Source organism: Vulpes vulpes, chromosome 12 (genome assembly GCF_048418805.1).
Source record: "Vulpes vulpes isolate BD-2025 chromosome 12, VulVul3, whole genome shotgun sequence".
Taxonomy (NCBI): Eukaryota; Metazoa; Chordata; class Mammalia; order Carnivora; family Canidae; genus Vulpes; species Vulpes vulpes.
Genome location: NC_132791.1, coordinates 104,331,783 through 104,346,339, shown reverse-complemented (window position 1 = coordinate 104,346,339; position 14,557 = coordinate 104,331,783). Strand labels below are relative to the sequence as shown.

Sequence of the window (14,557 nt, the reverse complement as noted above, 5' to 3'; positions counted from 1 at the left end):
GGGGCCGCTCTGGGCTCCTCCCTCCAGCAGGGGCCAGGCCTGGGAAGGGGAATGTACATTCTGTCAAAGTTGGACTTAAGGGTGAAATTAAAATGTAGGTATGCGGGGACCCACCAGCAGCCAGAGAAGAGAAGTGATAGGAGCTGAGGCAAATCCCGTTTCTCCCTGAGTTTCAAGAATTCAAAAAAACATACCTCGTTAGATGAAATCAGCTCTGCAAAGACTGTGCAACCCAGGGAACTTGGGAGTCTGCAGTATAAATAAAGCAAGTGGCTCACACTCATTCGTCTGAATGAGCACTTTTGCAGGGCTAGCATCTTTTAACGTGGACCAAATAAGAATTAAGTGTGCTAAGTTAGTGTCGGGCCTTGACCAACATTTTTTTTTTTTTTAAGATTTTATTTATTTATTCATGAAAGATAGAGAGAGAGAGAGGCAGAGGCACAGGCAGAGGGAGAAGCAGGGTCCATTCAGGGAGTCTGATGAGGGGACTGTATCCTGGGTCTCCAGGGTCACGCCCTGGGCCCAAGGTAGATGCTAAACCGCTGAGCCACCCAGGCTGCCCCTTGACCAACATTTTGATGCGGTCTTGCCAGTTGCACACACCAAGGGGCTTCTGTGATTTTGCATTAACTTCATAAGTGAAGGATATTCTCCGTGGAGAATGGTGGTGCAGAGTCGAGCTTCCTTGGTGGGAGGGGTGGGGGGCCTGGGTGGGCGTTGACTCTGGAAGAAGAAAGCAGCAGCCTCCCCAGGCTCCAAATCCCCTCTAAATGCTAATGGAATGAATCTGATGACTGTAAAGGTGCAGGCGAGCGTGCTGCGGGGGGTTCCTTCCCTAGTTAATGAGTTTGTGACCCTTCCAGGAGGTGTCTTGGGCTTGTTAGGGCGGCCTGCTAACTTTGCCTTGCTGCTTCCTCTGCAAGTGGCAGGTCGTGGAGGGAGGGGAGGGGAGGGGGGAGGGGAGGGGAGGGCGGCGGGAAAGGGTTGGAGCCCTCGCCGGGCCGGGGCCGGTGCACCGCGCGGCGCCGCAGGGGTTAAGCGCGCCCCGCACCCCGGGAGCGCCCCGGGAGCCCCGCCCGCCCGCCCGCCGCGGCCCGGGAGAGGGGAGAGCGGCGCTGACCGCCCCGCCGCTGCCATGACAACCCGGGGCCGGGCCCGCGCGTCGGGGCCGCTCCCGGGAGGGGGGAGCGCGGGCCGGGGGCGGCCGCTGAGCCATCCGCGCGGTGCGGGCCCCGCTGCGCCCCGCCGTCCGCAGCGAGCGAGCGGGAGCCGCGAGGGAGCCGCGAGGGACGCCGCGGCCCTGGGCCTGGGACATCCCCGAGTTGGCGGCGCGGCTGCCGCAGGAGCCCGGGCGCACCCCGCGCAGCCCCGCCGGCCGCCTCCGCCCGCGCCGCTCTGCACCTGGGCCATTGTTCCGGATTGTTTTCCTGCCGGCGCTCCCGCCTCCGAAACTTAACGGAGAAAGTGTCGGATCCCCACCCCGCCGCCGCCGCCAGCAGCCCCGGGCGGACCGAGGCGCCTGCGGACCAGCCCCGGGGAGCGGGCTCGGACCCACGCCCCGTCCCCCTGCACCTGCTGCCCCCCGTCACCCCCGGCGTGGACCGAGGCACCTGCGGACCAGCCCCAGGGAGCGGGCTCGGACCCACGCCCCGTCCCCCCTGCACCTGCTGCCCCCCCCCCCCCCGCCGCCGTCACCACCCCGGCACCTGCGGACCAGTTCTAAGGAGCCGGCTCAGACCCACGTCCCGTCCCCCCTACCCCTGCACCTGCTGCCCACCCCCCCCCGCTGCTGCCACCCCCGGCGTGGACTGAGACACCTGCGGACCAGCCCCGGGGAGCGGGGTCGGACCGACGCCCCGTCTCCCTCCTGCACCTGCTGCCCCCCCCCACCCCCCGTCGCCGCGGCTGCAAAGTGCTCCCTCCACTCCCAAGTGCCATGTCGGAGCTGCAAGCGCGAAGAAGCGGCTCCTGAGACGCGCCCGCGCCTCCGCACCTGCCCGGCGCCTGCTGGCCCCCGGCCCGGGCCGCCCGGAGGAGGAGGAGGAGGAGGAGGAGGAGGAGGAGGAGGAGGAGGAGGAAGGGGAGGAGGAGGAGGAGGAGGACGCGGAGGACGCCCCCTTCCATGCGCCCCGCGGACGCCGGCGGTCCGAGGCCCGGTCCGGGGGAGGAGTCCTGAGCCTCGCAGGCGGCTGCGCGCTCTCCGCCTCGCGCGCCCCTCGGCCGCCGCGGGGTCCCTGCCGGGTCCCGAGCCCGCGCCCTCGCCCCGCCCGCCGCCCGCGCCCGCCCGGGGTGGGGGGTGTGCGCGCCGCCGCCGCCGCTGGAGCCCCGGGAAGCCGCGGCCGTCGAGGATGGGGGTCTGGGGGCACCTGCTCCTGCCCTGGAAGTGCCTCGTGGTCGTGTCTCTCAGGCTGCTGTTCCTTGTGCCCACAGGAGTGCCGGTGCGCAGCGGAGATGCCACCTTCCCCAAAGCCATGGACAACGTGACGGTCCGGCAGGGGGAGAGCGCCACCCTCAGGTAGGGAGCTGCCTTCCTTGCGTGGATCAGGGCGCTGTGCCCGGGCTGCGGGAGGACAGGGGCAGGGGTGCAGGTGCGCGCGCCGCGGGAGCAGCCGGCGCGGGGCCGCAGGTGCACCGGCCGAGCGCGCTGCCCCAGGAGCCTGGCGCTGTTATGGGGGCGCTCCCAGGTTGGGGGGTGAGCCTTCCCCCCAAAAAAAGTGGCCTCTTTGGCCCGGGACTTGGTAAGCACGAGGGGCGGCCAAGGCAGGGGGTCGCTGAGGTCGAGGACGCTGGCCTGGTGGCCGTGGTGACTGGGGACCTGCAGCGAGCAGGCGGCTCTGAAGTTAATGAGTCCCGAAGGAGGAGTGGTGAATGCCTGCACTCTGGGCGCCCCGGGGCGCGGGGTGCTGGTGGTCCTGGTGGTGGTCGTGGTGGTGGTGGTGGTGGTGGCCGTGGCCAGGGGGCTCCTGTGCACCTGCACAGCTGCCCTTGTGTCCTGGGCCGATGCCGGGTCTGGGCTCTCCTGGGCTGCCTTCATGCCAGGAGCCGGTGGGCTGCAGGACATGCTTGTCTAAACATGGCTCTCTGAGACTGAAGTCATGGAGATGAGTCTGATTTGTCCACGGAAACATGTCATGTACTCTGGTGAGCTGTTCTCTCTCGGTGCTCCGACCGCCGATGCCGTGCACAACTCCTCTCCCGAGCAGATCGCAGATTTCAGCGCTGAGTTGGGTCCTCATTGGCTTGGGGGGGGCGGGGGGGACTAAGGCTCGCAGAGAGTGAAGAGGAGAAGGAGAGTCGTGGCTCTGTCTTGCATGAGGTGGGACGAGGCTGCGTCCCTGATTACCCTGTCCGCTGGCGCGTCAACTCCTCTCCAGTGTCTACGGAGGTGCACCACTCAGGAGAGGGGCGCAGAGGATTAGTGACTATGATGGGAAATCTCACTCTCTGGAATTTTAGGAAGAGTCCGCGTGAGGTAGAAGTTAAGAAGGTTCACGGGAAGAGTGATTTCTCTGCCTGTCTTTGATGTAACGTGCCCTCTTACATAAAGTTTTCCAAGCTGGGCTGTGGAGCCGGCTGCCAGGCAGCAAGGCAGTAATCCTCTCCCTTGCTTGTGAAGACCCTTGGAAGGATGCTGTTGGTGCTGGTGCCCATTGTTTTGCCCCTGGTGACTGTTCTTCTAAAATTGCATTGTTTGTGGATGGCACCCTTAAGGAGATACCCGCAGGACAGAAAATGTTGAGGAGGGGCTACGGGCAGTACAGGGCAGACTTGTCAGGACATTGCCATGGGAAGCTGTGATTTAAGGACCCACGCGAGGCCTACAGGCATCCAGTGCCTTTGGGGAGCCAACCTCCGTGGCCCGAGTGAATTCCTAGTTTCTCATTGGTTCAGCAAAGCCACCTCTTCCACGAAGGCCTATAGGGACTGTTTTGGACAAAGGTTAAGTATCTAACTGCCTCCCCGCCACCCCCCCACCCCAGAATGACTGTATCTGCTTTACAAGGGGATTTCACCGAGCTCTAGAAATGCTGTGATTTCTGGCTGCTTAATGAGAGATAGAGACATGAAGCCCTAACACAGTGCAACGATGACTTAAGTGTTCTCTGGTTGTTCCCTTTGTCCCCGACCCTTAGCCAAGCCATTGTCCCCAGGAGATGAAATAGAGACATTCTCACACAGAGAACATTTTAGGAACAGACGGGGTGGTATTTTCAATGAGAAGGTGGAAGGTAGTCAGCCAGGTAGAGGTTTGCAGGTAGAGAAGTAGCAAAGGAGCCCTGGCAGACAGTGGCCCCACATCATAGGGATAGTGAGGGGGGTCGGGTGAGTCAGGATCTGGTCTCAGCCCCTTGAGGCTCATGAGAACCCAGACTCCCTAGAGAGTGACTAAATGCAGGAGATGCTGAGCCAGGGCATGGGCCTCAGTCAGGAGCAGCTTCGCCTTAAAATTGCTTTATCATGTACTGGCTGCTTCTCTTTATCTTTCCTTCCGTGCCTTTCTTGCTCACTCTGGGCCTCCTGTCCCTGTCCTTTTCACACACTCATGTCTGTTTGCATTTTCGCATCTGCTCTGGTCTTGTTTGGGTATAGATGGAGAAAGTGGAATATGGTGGGGCTTCCTCTCTAGACCCAACCCTACCGTAGCATGAAAAGGCCCTCCTGGAACACCTCCTGCCATTCTGTGCCATTCTGTGCCAGCCCCTGGGACTCAGTGTCTAACCGACATGCGGGAGGAAGACTGTTCCAGTGGATGGAGCCCCACAGGGCAGGGATTAGAGGAGCTAGGATGTGGCCTCTGGCCATGGGCCTGATTGGGGATGTGAATCTGGCAGCGGGTGTAGCAGATGACTTGCACGCGGATGCTCATGCCTCTGCCGGATGACCTTCATTCTTCTCAGGCTCTCATGCACTAGAGCAAGTGCAGTCCACCATGTTGGGGTGCACTTTTGTGGACTTCCAGCCCTTGAACTCTCAAGCGTAGCCTCTGTACTGTGTAATTCTGTGCACAAAGAAGCAAATAGGAATTTGTATTCATAAAAATGGCTACATTTGCACATAACCTGACTCTGGGTTGTAGGAGTCCATTGGCTCCAAGCTCTGGGGTTTTTGGTTTTGTTTTTGTTTTTTGTTGCTCTTTGTGTGTTTATGTGGATCTTTTCTTATTCTTCCCTCTTTCCCCTCCTCTCACCCTCCATCCCTTCTTTCTTTCTTTCTTTCTTTCTTTCTTTCTTTCTTTCTTTCTTCTTTCTTTCTTCTTTCTTTCTTTCTTTCTTTTCTTTCTCCTTTCTTTCTTTCTTTCTTTCTTTCTTTCTTTCTTTCTTTCTTTCTTTCTTTCTTTCTTTCTTTCTTTCTTTCTTTCTTCTTTTTCTTTTCCAGCATTTGACCAAGCTACATAGAATACAAGTTCAGAGGCCCCAGGCACCTGTGCTTTGCCCTGGAGAGCCACTCTATCCATATTGCGGTGTCTGACCATGAGGGCCATGTAGTTTACTTCTCAGCCAGCAGAGGACTTTTTTGCTTTGGTTTCATGTTATTCTGCTTTGTTCTCACCAGTTTCATTTTTTGAAGTTCTCTTCTAGTCCCCAAAGAACGAATGCTTCAGCAGCAGATTCTAATGTGAGGAAACTTTTAAAAATGTTTTATTTCATCCAATTAGCGCTAACGATCCTTGTGGAGGTATTGGGAAACCTTTCACCCAACCGTGGCATGGACAGCCTGAAAGGAATCGCAAACATTTTGCAATCTCCCACCCTCTATGCCCTCCTGCTGCTGGTCTGTATGCATATATTTTTTTTAAGAGGGTGAGGTTATGTAGAACAGAATGTGCAGTAATAAGAACATGAACCAAGGTTTAGGGAGCACTTGCTCTGTGTCTGGGAGAATTCTGGTTTGCATAGTATCTCACCAGTTGTCCAGCTCCATGGTATTCACATTCAGCCCTAATAAAGACTCTGTGGTGTAGGTGCTGTTCGCATCCCCATTTTACAGATGAGGAAACCGAGGCACGGAGAGTTTCCATCGTTCGATTCAGGTTGCACAGATAGGAAGTTTTGAAGCCAGCGACGAGGCGCGAGTAACAATAATGTCAATAAAATGAGTAGTGCTGTGGGCAATCCACGGGTTCCTGTGCGTGTTAACTGTTTTGTATGCATAGTGACATTTAATGTTTACAACAACTCTCTGAAATGCAGGTCATTATCTCAACTTGGCTGAGGAAGCGAAGGTCTGAAGAGGGGAATTTAGGTAAAGTCAGACAAATAGCAAGTGGCAGGGCTGGGACACTGACTCAGGGCTGATTTTGTGCACCAGGGAGTCAAGTCCCCACTGCGTTCTAACTCCGTGCTGATACTGAGTGTCTCCTCTGCTCACATTGGCTTAGACCCTCTCCTGCAATGTGGAACTTTCTGTGTTCTTTCTTCTCGTGCATTGGGGGGCAGCTAGTGCTTGGAAAGCAGTGATGATGCCTTATAATGCCACGAGCACTGTGGGCTCCCTCGTGTTTACTCAACAGAGAAGATGAATGAGGACAAAATGTAAATATCCCCGGCCTGAGTTCAATTGGTCTCTTTACCGCCTTTCTCTACCATCATGCCTTAAAATACAGCTGTGGTCAACCAGCAAGGATTTATTAAGAGGCTCTTACGTGAAGGGCCCTGAGCTGGGTTTTGGGATGTGAAAAGACATGAGGTTTGGACTTCATACTCGGCCTTGAGTCCAACTCAAAAGGTGGTAACGGTGGGCAAAGAGGTAACAGGCAGGTGAGGCAGTGTGTGCCCACGAGCCAATGGGTATATGTATGTGTATGTGTGCTCAGAAAAGAGTTTCCTGTCTCCGAGTGGGGTGGGCCTGGGTCCTCTATGGGAATACTGAAGAAGGAGTGAGGGGCAGGAGGGCAGGAGAGCCTGAGGTGCCCAGCTGTGTGGATGTCATTAACTGGAGACCTCCACTAAGTGTCCACCTGTTGCTTGGCAATCCTGACGAATGTGTTTCCTGCCATCATATATTCCCCCCAATGAGGTAGCAGCTAGTAAAAAGATTTATTTCATTGGGATCATCTGGTAAGAAAGTATCAGAGCCTGAGCTTTACCTTCTGTCACTTATCTAGACTGCAGGCTTTGCCACAGCAAAAAAAAAAAAAAAATTGGATGAGTTAAGAAGAAAAGATCTGATAAATGTCCAAGATCGAAGTCGGATTTTGATATAGCAACTCCATGGAATTGCACAGAATAATGTGTTTTTGAAATTTGAGAAAACCCAGGGAGTGCCCTTCTACACATCAGAAGCTGTGGCACCTTATTCGTATCATGTCAAGCACTTAGCATTTCACTGTATAGCAGATGGGTTCTCCCTTTGTCTCTCCAGCCAGCCCATGGCCTCTTGAGGGCAGAGCTATGCCTTCTTCATGTCTGTATCCCAACACCCAGCCCAGGGCTCGGCCCGTGGTTTTCGCTCATAAAGTCGGAGTGGCTGTCCGGCCTGTCTGTCTGCTCTAGTCATCCTAGCCTTTTCTCTACCTCATCAGCTTGGGAAACAAATTCTTGCTGCAGGGCCCTTCTACTTGTCTCCATGGACAGTTGGTTATCATTTTGGCCTCCACTCAGGTGGAAGCCCATCACTGGAGCCTTTACCCAAATCAGAATAACCCCTACCACCCCACCCGTCCGTCGCACCCCAGTGTACCATCTGGGTTGTGTTTTTCTTTCTTCAGGACGGGCATCCGTATCTGAAGTGTTCCTAGTCGTATGTTTGCTTGTGTGTTTGTGATCTGTCCTCCCCAACCGCACTGTGACGTTCTGGAGAACAGGTACCTGCCCTGTCTCATTCAGCACTGTGTGTAACCAGTGCTGGGCCGAGAGAAGGTGCCCAGGAAATAGTTGTTGCAGGAGTGATTGAAGGCAGTCTGAAATCACCGTCTCCTCCTCCTTGCCCCGGGTTGTCCTGTGTCATCCTTGCCCTGGACGTGTGACTGGCTCGCTGTCATTTCTGCCCAGGCCGCCCAGCTGCGTGAGGTTGCTCTTGAGGAGATACAACGCACACAAGCGATTGGGCTGGTGTCTTTCTGCCAGGGACACAGATGGACTGTGTCATTTGTCGGCTGCTTCATAGCTGCACCCAGGACGCGTGCCTCTTCCTGCCAGGCCACTGCCCTACCCGGGCCCCAAGCCTTTGAAGAAACGCTCCTCTCTGACGAAGGATTCAACCCCAGGTGGACCTCGGGGAAATTAGCATTTTCAAGATAAAGAGGGGGACAGAAAGGCACCTCTCGGCCCATCCTTCTTTCTCTCTCTTTGGAGTTGGCTGCCAGTGGTGGTCTCGTGGTGTAGCGATCGATCTGTTCTTTATGAGTTAACTCGTTCAGAATAGCAATGCCGCTCAGGAAGCCTGGGCTGTTCTGCTTGCCCTGCCTCCTCCCTGGATGGACCACTGTGTGCTCACCTCCGGGGCTTGCCAGGCATCCAGCCGGTGGCCTGTGGCTCAGAAGAGCATGGACATATGGGGTTGTGCAGGGAAGCTCCTGGAAGCCTACTCAGCCTTTTGAGGAGCCAAAAACTATAATGGGAAAACTAAAAACCCAACCAGGCACGGGGCAGAAGGAGAAGGAGCATGCCAGTTGTCATGGGCACCTGGCGAAGGGCACGGAGGGACAGCCTGGCCCTCCTGCATGCCTCACCTACAAGCCTAGGCGCCTTGCAGAAATGTTTCTTTTGAGTTTGAAGGGATTGCAGAGACTGAGGAGTTGAGCCACCGGTTCTTGCAGACAATGAGGGTAGTGACCATCAGTCTTGCACAGAGATGCCTTCCAGAAGGGTGAGGTGGTTCCCCACGTGGCCATGAGCCCTCATGTGGGGCTACCTGTGCCTGAAAGAGAGCCACCATTCCCTACTAAGTGCCAGAGCATCTGCTGACAGCGTCGCGACAGTCAGCTAGCATTTGTCACTGTGCTCACTCCTCACTGCCGGTCGTGTCTGGCACTGACGCCTGTGTTTTTAGCCTTCGGCCCCACCCCTGATTCCATCTGGGACAGCTCTGCTCACTGTATCAGGCTCCGTGCTCAGCCCTCTACGAGCAGGGTCTTCTTTAATCCTGAGAGCTGCTCCACGAGGTGGGTGTGATTATTATTCTGATTTTACAGATCAGGAAACCAAAGCATGGAGAAGAGTGAGGCATTTTCCCAGATCACACAGTCAGATGGTGGCTGAGTCTGGAGCTTGGAACCAGTTTTGTCTGACTCGAAGCTGGATCTTTTTTTGTACCACAGGGCTTCTCTCATTCCTTCTTTGCTTCAGGGCCAGGGGGGGCTCCTTCTAGAAACCAGGTGAATGTGGTTTCTCCTCCTTGTCCTGGAGTGTTAAGAATCTCCTTTCTTGAAGTATTTTAGGAACGGGGTATTGGGAGTGTTTAAGCTTTTGTGGCATGGAGATGCGGAGACACGGAGAGTGACCTGGCTGGCCTCTACAAGTTCCTTCTTGTTACACAACCCTAGAATCTCCCTAGTTGGTTCAGAGTCAGTCTATTCCAGGTTCTCCCACCAATCTTTTGCTTCTGAGATGAGTAGACTTGGACTCTCTCATGGGGAGTTAGTAAATCTTCAAACATCGTCATGTATTTCTCTGGCTGGGGATATTGAACAAATTGAGGTAGAAACACAGTTCTGTGAGGACCCCACAAGCCAGTGTCCCTAGGTGCCCTGGTAGTGGGAGGCAGACTGGGTGAGACCTTGACCCATAAACTTCCTTCTTCGTTCTACTAGAAGGAAAACCACTGGCATCTCTCAATATGGGAGAATCTTGAAAAAATGTATGATTGATGTTAATGGCATATTTACTCTTAGGTTCAAGTCTCCACAGATGGGTAAAATAAAGCATTATCCTTCCAATATATATATATATTTTAAAGATTTTATTTATTTATTCATGAGAGATACACAGAGAGTGAGAGGCAGAGACACAGGCAGAGGGAGAAGCAGGCTCCATGCAGTGAGCCCGATGTGGGACTCGATCCTGGGACTCCAGGATCAGGCCCTGGGCCAAAGGCAGGTGTTACACCACTGAGCCACCCAGGGATCCCCTACCCTTCCAATATTTGAGGTTACTTTGCTTCCTTGGGAAAAGCTTGAGGAGTCTCTGTTCTGCATGATGGATTACTGATAAGAAATTAACAACACAATTAACATCACAGAGATGGTCAAATAGTAGTGTATTTAGGAAAGTAGGAACTGGGTGGGTTTAGGATGCAATTTCCAAATTGCACGTGTGCACCAAGGAGGAGGAGGCAATAGGAATGTTTCATGGGAGTGCGATGTTGGAGGCGAAGATTTCCAATAAAGACCTCACTAACTCAGATTCTAGTAGGAGTGGTATGTTGGAAAGAAAACTGGGAGACAGGATTCCGCTAAGCCTGACTCAAGCACCGTGTCTGTGAGCTGTCAGGCAAAAGTTTTTAATATCTCTGTGTAAAGAGGATGCTTATGCCCTCCCTCAAGGGGTTATTTTGGGTTAAAATGAAATAATACACATAAAGTTCGGTGTAAGACTATTTCTCTCTTTCTCGCCGTAGGTATATACATATGCACCCATATATATGTATGCATATTTATATATAAAATTCACACCTTTGGCACTTTTCATTATAAACTGTTGCAGCATAAACACCCATGTACCTTCACTCTGATTGATACACCCGGTCTTGCTTCTGAAAGATCTACAAAGAGAGGAATGCCTCTCCACCCACCGGTAATTGTACTTTTGTGTGTTTCTCTACACATCCGTTTAGATCCTAGGACTCTTCTCCAGTTCAAATAATTTCTTGCACTGTTTTATTTCTGACAGGGAGTGAGAAGAAAGCTATTTCTTTATTTTTCATAACAAGATTGTTGCGTAGCAAGTTCTGACAGTTCATGGCTCTAAAGATGAATTTCCTACCAAAAAAATAAAAATTAAAAAAAAAAAAAAAAAGCCTTACAGAAGGCTCCGTAGAGGCAGGTTCTCTGAAACAAATAGTGGGTCAGGAGTTCATGTGTAGTTTTAGGATTAGTAGAGTTATTTTTTTTTTCCCCCTTGGAAGACTGATTTTTCCATGATAATTACATTGGAGTCAACTAGCAAATAGAAGTAGGGATGCCATGACTTAGGCTGGATTTGGTGGCAGTGGTGGTGGTGAAGTCCTTCTGTTTTTAATATTCTCTGATTGGAAACTTTCCATTCATTCACATCTCCTATGCATTATGAGGCCAGCTCAGGGGATGCACAGTGATGGTGAAAATTGAGAAGGAAGTCTCTCTGCAATTGGTAAATTTTCTTCTGTTCAAGTCTGGGGTAAGACCAGTGTGCCTGGCATTAGAAAGTGATCACAGAAATCCCCAATGAAAGTGCAAAAATAGTCCTTTTCACTTCAACTGTATGCCATGGAGCGAAAACTAATTTAAGTTATAGGTAGAAGTCTCATCCTTTCCTTATCTGGTTTTCCCAAATCTCTTTGATTGACATGGTTGAGTTATTTGGGGTTATTTGGGCATGTTTGACCAACTTTCTCTCTTCTCAGTGTGAGATGCTTTGGCTCAGAAAGCTTTGGGGGTTTAGATTTATCTTATAAGATGAACGTATGAAATAATCTTACAGTCTTGCTGATGGATTTTTTTAAGTAATATAATTTTTAATGAAAAAAGCATCAACCACGAGACTGATGGAAAATGACAAAACTGAAATCAACCATCAGATAAAGCTTTGTTGGCCACAAGAAGGCAAACAGAGATACGTTTGTATGAAGATAATTTCTTGGTCTTCTCTGGCTTTCAAAGAGGCTATAATGGAGCTGATGAGTGAAAAGTGTACTCACACTCAGAATAATCATCTTTGGACAAATTTACTCATCAAGCAAGCTCAATCCAAAATAATCCTAACCCATCAGAAGCTATGAGGAAGTAAGTTGGATAGAGAATACATGCAAATTCCTTTTCACTTGGTGCAGTTGTTATATGTGAAAGCTGGAAAAAATTGTATTTTGTTGTGGGTTGAATTGTGCTTCCCATCAAAACGAGAATAAAAAGAAGGAAAGGAAGGAAGACAGGGGAGGGAAAGAAAAAGGAAAACAAAAGATATGTAGAAGCCCCGACATCCAGTACCTCGTAATGTGATCTTGTTTGGAAATAGGGTCATCGCAAAGGTAACTAATGAGGTTAAAATGAGACGGCGCTGGAGTGAAGGGAGCCCCTGACCCAGCATAGCTGGCATCCTTGTCAGAGGAGGGCCGTGGAGACACACAATAGACACACAGGGAAAATGCCATATGGTGACGAAGGCCAAGGTTGGGGTTATGCAGTTGTCAGTCAAGGAATGCCAAAGATTGTCAGTGAGCCACCGGAAGGAAAAGGCAGGAAAGGATTCTCTCCTACAGGTTTCACAGGGAGCGTGGCCCTGCCAACACCTTGATTTCAGACTTCTGGCCCCTTGAACTGCGAGGCAATAAATATCTGTCATTTTAAGCCATCCAGTTTGTTATAACAGCCCCAGGAAGCACATGGACTAGGAGAAAGAAATGATAAAGGAATAATTCTCTTGAATAATCATCATATCTAAAGGACCGGTGAAAAGCCAGGTGAAACCACCCCGTCACCCACTGTGACTCAAGCCACCGCAGTCCGCAGAGGAGATGTCAGAGCTCTGATTGTCCTTGGCATGGCTGTTCCCCTCCTCGTCGTGATGACCACCCAAGCCCTCCCCTACAAGTATCTGGGAGGCTGAGGTGGAGCAGAGCTGTACTGAGGGTTCATGACCCTCTTTTTCCTAAGAGACCATCAGGACAAGCCCTAGTGTTTCCGTGTCTCAGTGACCTCGGCCACCCCAGAAGTCAAAGCCCTCCTGCTGCCCCGGGTCGTGTGTCATTGTCTAGATTCCTACCTAACAGTCCTGTACCTCCAGTGACCTGAACCGACTGAAGACTTCCCTCTAATCCTCTAAACATTTCTACTGTCTGAGCTTCGTTATCTGTCATCAGCAAAATCCCTAGGTTGCCAGTCTTTTTCCTGAACGTTCTCTCTCTCTCTCTCTCTCTCTCTATCTCTCTATCTCTATCTCTATCTCTATCTATCTATCTCTATCTATATTTTTGGCTTACACTTGAACTGTGGCTGTTTCCTGAGTTATTTCTCTTCCTAGAGTCATGTCGACAGTGGGTGTTTTTCTCCTATGTACTGTTTACTGTGAGCCCTGGACTACAGATAGATATTCTCCTTGCTACTCAGTGTGGCTTCTGGACATTCTTTGTCTTTCTCCAAATCCCCACTTGTGTTGTGAGTGTGCCATGAGGCTGTGTCACCCACAGCCATTCTTGCTGTGGCCCTCTGCTCCGCCCTCAGCAGGCGTTTCTGGGGGAGCACCAGACCATAGATCCTAGTGCTAATCCTCAGCTCTGCTTTTATGGCTCTGGTGTGTCTTGTCTTTCTTTCTTTCTTTCTTTCTTTCTTTCTTTCTTTCTTTCTTTCTTTCCTTCCTTCCTTCCTTCCTTCCTTCCTTCCTTCCTTCCTTCCTTCTTTCTTCCTTCTTTCTTTCTTTCTTTCTTTCTTTCTTTCTTTCTTTCTTTCTTTCTTTCTTTCTTTCTTTTTTCTTTTTCTTTCTTTCTTTTCTTTCTCTCTCTCTCTTTCTTTCTTTGGCTCAGACATTCCAAACTCAAAGCCACCAGCCAGAGCTCTTGATACCAGCCTCATCTAACCCACCTCCATCCAACAACTTGATCTTTTCCTCCTTGTCTGCCCTGATCCTAGGAATGGGCACCACCATAAAGCCAACTGCTCAAGCCTCACACTCAAAGGATCTCTATTTTTTTTTTCTCTTTTATGCTCCACCTGATGCATCAATATATCTTGTTTGCCTTTACTTTTAAGATACCTATTTTTTAAAGTTTTGTTTGTTTGTTTGTTTATTTATTTATTACTGGTGTTCAATTTGCCAACATATAGAATAACCCCCAGTGCTCATCCCATCAAGTGCCCACCTCAGTGTCCATCACCCAGTCACCCCCACCCCCCGCCCACCCCCCTTTCTACCACCCCTAGTTCGTTTTCCAGAGTTAGGAGTCTTTCATGTTCTGTCTCCCTTTCTGGTATTTCCCACTCATTTTTTCTCCTTTCCCCTTTATTCCCTTTCACTATTTTTTATATTCCCCAAATGAATGAGACCATATAGTTTGTCCTTCTCCGACTGACTTATTTCACTCAGCATAATATCCTCCAGTTCCATCCAGACGATGTTTCACCATCTCAAACTCTACGTCTTTAGTCAAAGCCGCCATCAGCTCCCTCCTGGATTATTCCAGTAGCTTCTCATCTAGTCCTTCTGCTCCCCTGCTGCCCTAGCAGAGGCCATGCTCCACCTCCTGGCTCATGTTGTCCTCTAAGAACATTCATCAAATCATACCACTCTGTTCACAGCCCCATGGTGGCTTCCAGTATATGTAGGAAGAAATGCAAATACTTGGATGGTATAAAAACTTCGTGTTGCCTGGTGCCTGCCTACCCCTTAGACATCCCCTGTGTCACACCTGCTGCACTTGCAAGGAT

The 14,557-nt window shown here is 51.4% G+C and overlaps 1 protein-coding gene across 8 annotated transcripts in view; it reads left to right on the top strand.

The window, feature by feature from the left end:
- Positions 1–14,557, top strand: part of NTM (neurotrimin) — a 930,011-nt gene that overhangs the window by 530,729 nt on the left and 384,725 nt on the right. For all 8 annotated transcript variants that reach the window (XM_072729300.1, XM_025998900.2, XM_025998899.2 and 5 more), the window contains one exon: positions 2,434–2,518. In XM_072729300.1, coding sequence (XP_072585401.1) covers positions 2,434–2,518 — 85 coding nt within the window. The remainder of the gene's footprint in view (positions 1–2,433; positions 2,519–14,557) is intronic.